Source organism: Tachypleus tridentatus, chromosome 9 (genome assembly GCF_004210375.1).
Source record: "Tachypleus tridentatus isolate NWPU-2018 chromosome 9, ASM421037v1, whole genome shotgun sequence".
NCBI classification, from domain to species: Eukaryota; Metazoa; Arthropoda; class Merostomata; order Xiphosura; family Limulidae; genus Tachypleus; species Tachypleus tridentatus.
The window spans coordinates 6,818,171-6,829,520 of NC_134833.1; the positions used below are offsets into that span (position 1 = coordinate 6,818,171).

Genomic DNA, 11,350 nt, shown 5'->3' on the forward strand with positions numbered 1-11,350 from the left:
TATTTATCCTCCCTTCCACCAAAAGTACCGTTACCGATGTGTATGAAGTCTCAAAGTAATGTTTCTATTACAGAGGTCAACCAGACCACTTTTCTTTCACCTCTGCTATCAGTGTTTGTCAGGCTGTACATGAGATGGTGAGTTAAAAGATGGAGACATACATGGACCAGAGTTGTTTCTCCAGGGAGTTCTGAGGAGCCTATTGCAAGTGACGAAAATTTCAACTGACTTCTTCTAGGTCATCATCAACAGATAATGATTATTTTGAGCATCTACCTCCAGCCCCTTAAGTTGGTTACTCGGGTTTGTGAGACTTTGGGGGTTTCTCCTGTTGTATTTGACTGTACTCCTTTCTAGCAGAGAGGATGGAAGATGACTACTGGTTTTTATCCTCTGGCAGAGAAGATGGAAGGTGACTACTGGTTTTTATCCTCTAGCAGAGAAGATGGAAGATGATTACTGGTTTTTATCGTCCTCCTCCTGATTATGCTCTTCATGCTGGGAGATTTGCTGTTCAGTTACGTGATGGGTTAACTATGCCTTGCCCTAAGATTTATCACGTTACCATATTTTGGATTCTCACCTATTTAGATTCTCTGTGGGTGGGACCCCCTTTTGGAGCTGTGAGGAGGGTTTAGATTAGAATCTGTTGGTACTTTACACAGATCACCCTTTTGGACCTGTGAGGAGGGTCTAGATTATAATCTGTTGGCACTTTAAACAGATCACAGCTTTCTTTTATTTATCTTCTCTCATGACTGTCCAAGATATCTATCTTCAATCAAACTTTTATCTCAAGCTAAAGAATGTCCCCCTCCATAATTTGAAGATGTGTTGGGTCAAATTGTCATCTTCCATTCTTTCGTTGGTTTCCTGGCTGGTTTGTTGTTGGGATTTATTGGATAGAGATACTTTGTTAATGAAGGGTTCATTTATTGTCTTCTGCTCTCTGGGAGTAACGCAAAGCTTCTCTTAGAGACATTAGAATCTTGAATTGATACTTCCAGTTCTTTTCATGGATTATTCTAGAAACATTATCAGCTAGAAGTGTAGAAAGCCTGTATTTAGCTGCAATGTAGTTTACTGTCTGAAAGGAGGATATATTGTGTAGGATTTTACATTTTCTTACATTAATAGACCACTTATGTTTCATTCTTCATTTATGACCACCTGTATGATATGTTTTACAACTTCTATCATTATCAGATTACCTATATGATGTGCTTTACAACTTCTATCATTATCAGATTACCTATATGATATGTTTTACAACTTCTATCATTATCAGATTACCTATATGATGTGTTTTACAACTTCTATCATTATCAGATTACCTATATGATGTGTTTTACAACTTCTATCATTATCAGATTACCTATATGATGTGTTTTACAACTTCTATCATTATCAGATTACCTATATATGTTTTACAACTTCTATCATTATCAGATTACCTATATGTTGTGTTTTACAACACCTATCATTATCAGATTACCTATATGATGTGTTTTACAACTTCTGTCATTATCAGATTACTTATATGATGTGTTTTACAACTTCTGTCATAATCAGATTACCTATATGATGTGTTTTACAACTTCTATCATTATCAGATTACCTATATGATGTGTTTTACAACTTCTGTCATTATCAGATTACCTATATGATGTGTTTTACAACTTTTATCATTATCAGATTACCTATATGATGTGTTTTACAACTTCTATCATTATCAGATTACCTATATGTTGTGTTTTACAACACCTATCATTATCAGATTACCTATATGATGTGTTTTACAACTTCTGTCATTATCAGATTACCTATATGATGTGTTTTACAACTTCTATCATTATCAGATTACCTATATGATGTGTTTTACAACTTCTATCATTATCAGATTACCTATATGTTGTGTTTTACAACACCTATCATTATCAGATTACCTATATGATGTGTTTTACAACTTCTATCATTATCAGATTACCTATATGATGTGTTTTACAACTTCTATCATTATCAGATTACCTATATGTTGTGTTTTACAACACCTATCATTATCAGATTACCTATATGATGTGTTTTACAACTTCTGTCATTATCAGATTACCTATATGATGTGTTTTACAACTTCTATCATTATCAGATTACCTATATGATGTGTTTTACAACTTCTATCATTATCAGATTACCTGTATGTTGTGTTTTACAACTTCTATCATTATCAGATTACCTATATGTTGTGTTTTACAACACCTATCATTATCAGATTACCTATATGTTGTGTTTTACAACACCTATCATTATCAGATTACCTATATGATGTGTTTTACAACTTCTGTCATTATCAGATTACCTATATGATGTGTTTTACAACTTCTATCATTATCAGATTACCTATATGATGTGTTTTACAACTTCTATCATTATCAGATTACCTGTATGTTGTGTTTTACAACTTCTATCATTATCAGATTACCTATATGTTGTGTTTTACAACACCTATCATTATCAGATTACCTATATGATGTGTTTTACATCACCTATCATTATCAGATTACCTATATGATGTGTTTTACAACACCTATCATTATCAGATTACCTATATGATGTGTTTTACATCACCATGTGTTTATGATATTCAACTTCTCACAATATTTGTCTTGTTTTTTTTTAAACTGTATTGACTTTGAACTGTTCTTCAATATTTAAAACTTGTTTATCTCATGTTTTCACTTTCACTGGTTTATCTTAAAGATCACAAGTTGTCTGTTCAAGCAACAAGAATACTAGGTAACTATTTTGTTACTTCAGATTTTGTTGGCTGGGACTTTACGTTGTAGGAAATGTGATAATGTGATGTACACAGAGAAAATCTCTTTTACTGGTAAGAGAGAGATTTAGCTTTGTACAAGGTAGTAAGAAAAACCTTTTTCCTTGAGGTGATATTCCAGGTCTTGTATATAATATAAACAGTAAGAGAAAGCAGGAAGATGAAGAAAAATCTACTCAACATCAACAGTTCTGAGTCACAAAATAAAGCTTTGGCCTGAGAAAATTTAAAGAATTATTTAGATACTACACATATTGTTGCAGTCTCCATAATTCGCTACTGTAATGGAGAACATTGAAAACATAACACTCTTGCAATCTGGACTTTGGGACTACATGTGTGTTATAAAAGTGACAGTCAAATCATAATCTCTGGTCTGGCAAGTTTAGCTTAAAGAGTTGGTGACTGGCTATGTTCATCTCTTGAAAATTGAGGATATAATTTTATATGAAATCTAACAAAGTAAACAGTGGTTATCTTTTATAATAAGGGAATCACAGTCTTTTTTTGAACCATAAATCTGACTGTGAAGTATTACACTGTAAAGTGATCTGTATGTTGTTGTGAATTATATTTTTAGACTCCAGGCTTGTCGCCATGCTGCCAATCTATTACTCACCTTCTTTAAGTGTAATTAGTGGTCTGTATTAATAATCAGTGTTAGTCATTTGAAAAAAATAAAACAAACAATCTGGTTATACTGTTTTTATAGAACAATCTGGTTATATTGTTTATAGCAGCTACATTGTATTTTCAGGACTATATTGGAAGAGATGGAGTTACACGAAGATTCTTGGCCTTTTCTTCTTCCAGTTGACACGAAACAATTCCCAACTTACAAAAAAGTTATAAAAAAACCCATGGATTTAAGTACAATACGGAGCAAGTTGGAAGCAGGCTTGTAAGTTGTAACTATATTTGTTTTTGTATCAGATATACATCCCTTGAAAGAACAAAATAACACCTGTATGATAATCTTCATTTATCTTTCACTCATCAGTCACTACATCAAGAAACAATTACTGTATGTATATCTGCTTATTTCACTTTTCTACCCTTTTTCACAACAGTCACATCTAACAATTATTAAAGTATCCATACGTATATGTATATATATATTTGTTTTGGCTTGTTCTTAAGTTAAAATAACAAATTCTTTAATTAGTCAGAGGTTTTGATTTGCTGTTTTTAAGAGAGTCCTTCCTTGTGATTTTACAATTTTACATCATTAAAATGTAATAATTTTCACTGAAATATATCTGCTTGTTTCATATTTCTAGCCTCACTACATCTTACAGTTATTACAGAATATATATCTGCTTGCTTTATATATTTCTGTGTAACATAAATATACACGTTTACATTTGTAGTTAGCCTCACAACAACCAACTAGATCAAAGAAATCGTGTTATATATCTTGCTTGTGTCAATTTCTGTCCTTTCTCGTAATAATTGTTAACCAAATTAAATAGCTTTATGTGTAGTTTTAATAACAGCTTATATAACTGTGAATTTCATGTGTAGTTTTAATAACAGCTTATATAACTGTGTGAATTTCATGTGTAGTTTTAATAACAGCTTATATAACTGTATGAATTTCATGTGTAGTTTTAATAACAGCTTATATAACTGTGTGAATTTTTGTGTAGTTTTAATAACTTATATAACTATGTGAATTTTATGTGTAGTTTTAATAACAACTTATATAACTATGAATTTCATGTGTAGTTTTAATAACAACTTATATAACTGTGTGAATTTCATGTGTAGTTTTAATAACAGCTTATATAACTGTATGAATTTCATGTGTAGTTTTAATAACAGCTTATATAACTGTATGAATTTCATGTGTAGTTTTAATAACAGCTTATATAACTGTGTGAATTTCATGTGTAGTTTTAATAACAGCTTATATAACTGTATGAATTTCATGTGTAGTTTTAATAACAACTTATATAACTATGTGAATTTTATGTGTAGTTTTAATAACAACTTATATAACTGTATGAATTTCATGTGTAGTTTTAATAACAACTTATATAACTGTGTGAATTTCATGTGTAGTTTTAATAACAGCTTATATAACTGTATGAATTTCATGTGTAGTTTTAATAACAGCTTATATAACTGTGAATTTCATGTGCAGTTTTAATAACAGCTTATATAACTGTGTGAATTTCATGTGTAGTTTTAATAACAGCTTATATAACTGTGTGAATTTCATGTGTAGTTTTAATAACAGCTTATATAACTGTGTGAATTTCATGTGTAGTTTTATTAACAGCTTATATAACTGTGTGAATTTCATGTGTAGTTTTAATAACAGCTTATATAACTGTGAATTTCATGTGTAGTTTTAATAACAGCTTATATAACTGTATGAATTTCATGTGTAGTTTTAATAACAGCTTATATAACTGTGTGAATTTTATGTGTAGTTTTAATAACAACTTATATAACTGTATGAATTTCATGTGTAGTTTTAATAACAACTTGTATAACTGTGTGAATTTCATGTGTAGTTTTAATAACAGCTTATATAGCTGTGTGAATTTCATGTGTAGTTTTAATAACAGCTTATATAACTGTATGAATTTCATGTGTAGTTTTAATAACAGCTTATATAACTGTGTGAATTTTATGTGTAGTTTTAATAACAACTTATATAACTGTGTGAATTTCATGTGTAGTTTTATTAACAGCTTATATAACTGTATGAATTTCATGTGTAGTTTTAATAACTTATATAACTGTGAATTTTGTGTATTTTTAATAACATCTTATATAACTGTGAATTTCATGTGTAGTTTTAATAACAGCTTATATAACTGTGTGAATTTCATGTGTAGTTTTAATAACAGCTTATATAACTGTGTGAATTTCATGTGTAGTTTTAATAACAGCTTATATAACTGTGTGAATTTCATGTGTAGTTTTAATAACAACTTATATAACTGTATGAATTTCTGAAAACTGTGGGAATTTATTTCATCTTCTTTATTTCTAGTTGGAAAATTGATTATTTGCTCTGTATTTTATTTTGATATTATTGGTTAATCTTTCATGTTTTATGACATTTTGTCTTAAATAAAAGTATTAAGAGGGATCTTTGTGCTGTATTTGACATGTGAATGTCTATATTTTTATTGTTTATTCTAGATACAAAACAAAGGAAGATTTCTCTGTGGATGTTAGGCTAATATTTGGTAACTGTGAAACGTTTAATGAAGATGAATCTCCAGTAGGAAGAGCTGGTCATAATATGAGAGCATATTTTGATAGCCAATGGGCTGAATTAAATTCATCATGAATACAGCAAATGGTCACAAATGTTGCTGTTAACAGAATAGCTACTTCCACCAGGTGGAGCTGCCTTGCTGTTCAGGAAGTGCCTGATAGATGGAAGACTGTTACAAGTAGATGACTTGTTGCAACATTGAAGTTTCAGTGTGTGCTTTTTTCTGTTTATGATTAATGCACATGCCAGAATATGAAGCTGTACTGTCTACTTGTTTGTTTGTTTTTTGTAAATTGCTAAGGCCACCTAGTGGTTTTTAGTGATATTTTTGACAATATTACTGGTGTGTAAAGCTGAAAGCACTGCTTTGAAGAAGAAAAAGACACACTTACACATGGGACCTTCTAACATAAACATCTTGCCTGCATCTTTCAATGAAGAGCCATTGTGACAGAAATGAATTGTTTCTTAAGATCCTGAATAGGGTTAAAGTTGTTTAGATATTCCATAAGGATGTCTAAGTGTATGTGTATCATGAATTGTTTCTTAAGATCCTGAATAGGGTTAAAGTTGTTTAGATATTCCATAAGGATGTCTAAGTGTACGTGTATCTTACAGCAGACTCTATTTTACCCAAAAATAGTAGAAAATACTTTGGCCACCTCTGCTTACTGTGGTGCAGAGTATAAAGATTTTTGGACTTATAGTTTTGTACAAATGTCATTCCCTACCAGACTGGTGACTTTGTTGTATTACATTATTCTCGTTCTACATTCTGTATTTACAGAATGGTTTCTAAGTTGTAAAGATTGGTGAAATTGTTGGGGTTTATTTTTCCCAGTGCATTGTATCATGGACCAATCGTCTTGTGTTGGGTTTTGACTGCACATGTAGTTTAATATAATATCATGTTTTTCATCCTGTGTGGAACAGAGGAATTCATTGTTTATATAAGTACTTGGTGGTCTGTATAGTGTCTGATATTTATGGACACTTATATATTTCATTTTGATTAAGTTATTTATTAGTATTATGCTACATATCTTATTGAGTATTTATAATCAGAAAGGAATATTAGAGTTACAGAAGTTTCTTAGCATACTGAAGCAGTGGAGTGAACATATTTGATACCTTGAGCACGGACTTAGTCTACTTAGAGTTACTTCATTTCTTATATGTGTATACTATTACTAGAGTGTTTGGTTACTGGCCCAGTTCATATTAGAAGTACAGTTTTATCAAACTGATACCCCACAGTTGTCTTTCTTTCTCAGGTAAGTGAAGTTTCATGAATTTCTTTCAAAGCTGTTCTGATATTAATGATTTAACAAGACAACTTTAGTACAAACAGGGTTTAATGAACAAACTAGTCTGTTAAAATATGCCATTTGAAGTGTATGCGTTGTTAGTCGAAGTGAAAACTGGTTGACTTTATCAGCACAGAGAACCCGTTGTTATGTACCAGATTGTTTCTGAGAAGTATTTCATTATTTTGTTAAATATATTGGTTCACAGTTATAATGATTTAACTTTATTTTGTTAAAAGTTTACTGAAACCTTACTCATCATAAATCATTGTATCTCGGTACACAAGTTTCTTATTTTCATATAATTATAAACGTATTTTGAGCAAGGTAAATTAAATTATATGTTACTATTTAACATGTGACTGTTAAAATATTGGAATGACAACCTCATAAAAAATATCACCAAATTCTACACGATTCTGCTGGTCTCTTATTTGCAGAAGATATTATGGTACTTGCTGTCATTTTAGATTTCATAAAAACTGAGTTATTTTGTATTGACATTTTGATAATCATACTAAGATGTCACTTTCAACCCACAGTAAAATCTTTAACTAAGCAAAGTAACATTTGAAGTTATACAGATGTTTAATTAAATATTTAACAAAGTTTTAAAATATCTGTTCTTCTGTGCTTATATGTTTATGTAAGTCCTTCAAAACTGCAAAATGAAGTATTGGAAAATTTGAATGTTTATAAAATATTGGTTAAAATTGGATACTTTTGTTGTTTACGGTGTCTTACTTGAATATTTAATTAAAAGATAACAGTTTACAAACGAATATTGTTTAAAACATAGATAAATCTAACCATATGTATAACATTTCACGAGTGCTACTGTTTCATGAACTTCCTTTTGGAGCTACTTAAGTGTTATGTTCATAAAAGTATTTTTTTAAATTAATAAAACTTATTTCCATTCTACTGTAATTAAATGATTTTGGAATTTACACAAAGTTTCTGTATGTTGTCAACTGCTTGAAACAAAACATGTAGTTTTATACCAAGTGCTCAAGTTTACCAAGACGTTGAATGGAAGGAAATGTAACAGAAAGTCTCTTTTTTTCCTCATATAATACGTGTTCTTAGCTAACAGTTTGGTTCACAGATGCCTTGTTCATCATTAAGACATGATTTTAACAATGTTCTTGAAACAAAGTTATGTGATATTCACAGGTTAACATTATTCTAAGTGGTCCTGTAACAGTTTCATGATATTCAACAAGAGTTAACATGATTTTGTGTTTCTTAAACAATTACGTGATATTCAGCAACAGGTAACATGATTTTAACATTGTTCTTCATACAAAGTTATGTGATATGCCAGCTTATTGACCTGTTACATTCACAGAACTGTACTGTGACCTGTATAAAGACTGTGTAGATAGTAGCACTATTACCTTCATCAAACTGTAGGGGAACCAATCAGAAACATTACAGTAGAATGTTTTTACTTGTATATCTTGGCAAGAGATAATTGTGTTTATAATGGGATATAGGAACTGAGCCAGAGAATAAGCTAACTAAATGTATCACTTAATGGGACATAGAAATTAAGAATATTAACACGTTTAAAATAATTGAAAACACAAGCAATAGGCTTAACTAAGGCAGATTCTATAAATATTTTAACATAATTTAGAGTATTATTAATATATGCATGTAAATTCGTAAAACACTGACATTAGATATTTTGCTTTGCAGTAATCAGATTTTTAGTATTAAAAATAAATGACATTTTATCACCAAGATATTTTTGTATAAATAGAAACAACAATTTGATATAATAAGCTTGTTTATTTCTAGTTTCAAAATATCTTCTATACACCACAGAAATGAAGTAATCACACTTTTTCCAAGTGGCAGTCTTCTCAGAAAATAACGTAGAAACAGTCAGTAAATTATTTGGTCTTTTATTTTAATGCATCTGCTCGGAACGTGTGTTGTTTTTAGAAGAAATATAAATATCAATAAATAATATATTTTTAATAACTGACTACCTACCATCAAAGCAAAAAGGTTTACTGAAGTAAAATCCTTTATAAGATTCATTATTGATTTGATAAAGAAAGGTTATGGTTTCCTTGTATTTATGAGATATATCTTTACTAGACTTTGTGGCTCTGTATGCAGAAACCTGCCTTGGTTATTCAAATAATAATGTATTTTCCTTTAACAAAACATAAGTAAAATGTGATGTATTTAAAGAGTTTCCTTTCAATTTACTTCAGGTAAAGATGGTTTTTATAAAAGATGCTTTTTCCACATAGTTTGAGATCAGCTGATGTTATATAACAAAACGTATAAACCTTCTTGTTATCAAACGAAGGAAAACTATATGTATATAACATTTGTCGTGTTGTTTAGGAACAGATATTCACATGATTTATGGAACTTTGAAACAGAATGTAGAATTAATGTTTATTAATATAAAGGGTTTTTGCTCCAATTATGTCGGTAACGAATGAAAGTGCGTAGAGTATACATACACTGCATGTAATAAATGGGGAAACTGTATCTAGCCCCGTTAGACCTACCACGTTTTAAAACGTTACATTATGTATCTAGTCCCGTTAGACCTACCACGTTTTAAAACGTTACATTATGTATCTAGTCCCGTTAGACCTACCACGTTTTAAAACGTTACATTATGTATCTAGTCCCGTTAGACCTACCACGTTTTAAAACGTTACATTATGTATCTAGTCCCGTTAGACCTACCACGTTTTAAAACGTTACATTATGTATCTAGTCCCGTTAGACCTACCACGTTTTAAAACGTTACATTATGTATCTAGTCCCGTTAGACCTACCACGTTTTAAAACGTTACATTATGTATCTAGTCCGTTAGACCTACCACGTTTAAAACGTTACATTATGTATCTAGTCCCGTTAGACCTACCACGTTTTAAAACGTTACATTATGTATCTAGTCCCGTTAGACCTACCACGTTTTAAAACGTTACATTATGTATCTGGTCCCGTTAGACCTACTACGTTTTAAAACGTTACATTATGTATCTGGTCCCATTAGACCTACTACGTTTTAAAACATTGTTATATATCTAGTCCCTTAGAGTTAGAGGAATATATAAAAGATTACGTAGTATAGTATATCTGTTGTGTCCATTACTACTGGAGATTACATCTGACTGGGATACAATTAATGCAGTGATGATCAGAAACTATTCATACAAACCCTTTGATCAAATACCAATTGCGATGATGTTGTACGCTTTTTAGAATCCGGCAAAGCGCGATTACAATTAGACTCATCGTTAGTGTTAGGCATATTACAGTTTTAAACACTACATTTGTTATCCTGCCCCTTAAGATTGTATAATAATAGTAACAGTCATTCCAGCACTAAATCTTTGTTTCTTGCTCATTTTTATTCATTTGTTACATTAGTCATAACTTTAGCTGCATGGAACTTGCATATCTGACTAGACTGTGACTTGACCAAGTTAAAGTTAGTTTGTTATTAATCATAAATCTACACAATGTCATACGACAACAGGTATTGAAACCTAATTTTAGGCACCACAAACATTTTTACTTGCTGTTTAGTCACTGGGAAGCTACAAACAGATGGATTATATCTTTAATCAAATATATTCAGTAATATTTTTCATTTATTTAAGGTAATTGAAAACCTTACCTCTAAATTAAGTTAAAAATTCCAGTGGGCAGTCACCAGTGTTAAGTATTATTTCCACTCAAGTGTGAACTTCTCTCTAAATCACTGATAATTGTAGTTTGAAAAAGATCTCTCTCTATGCTAGTACATAATAGGGCAAAGTCCCAGTAAGACAAAGAATTGTACTTACACACATTTGAGGTTGTCACTGGTTGTGCACAGAGATTGTTTATCCTCCTGGTATACCAATACCATAAATGGTTCAAAGTTTCTGAATGTTGAACAACAATAGTGTAATTTTAATTATTTGAAATATTTCACGATCCAGGGC

At 30.6% G+C, this 11,350-nt stretch overlaps 1 protein-coding gene across 1 annotated transcript in view; it reads left to right on the forward strand.

Moving 5' to 3' along the window:
• LOC143226981 (bromodomain adjacent to zinc finger domain protein 2B-like) overlaps positions 1-8,328 on the forward strand; it is a 166,931-nt gene extending 158,603 nt beyond the window's left edge. Inside the window, 2 exon segments of the mRNA XM_076458530.1 lie at positions 3,591-3,734; positions 5,993-8,328. Coding sequence (XP_076314645.1) covers positions 3,591-3,734; positions 5,993-6,143 — 295 coding nt within the window. The 3' untranslated portion in view covers positions 6,144-8,328.
• Positions 8,329-11,350: the final 3,022 nt, after the last annotated feature.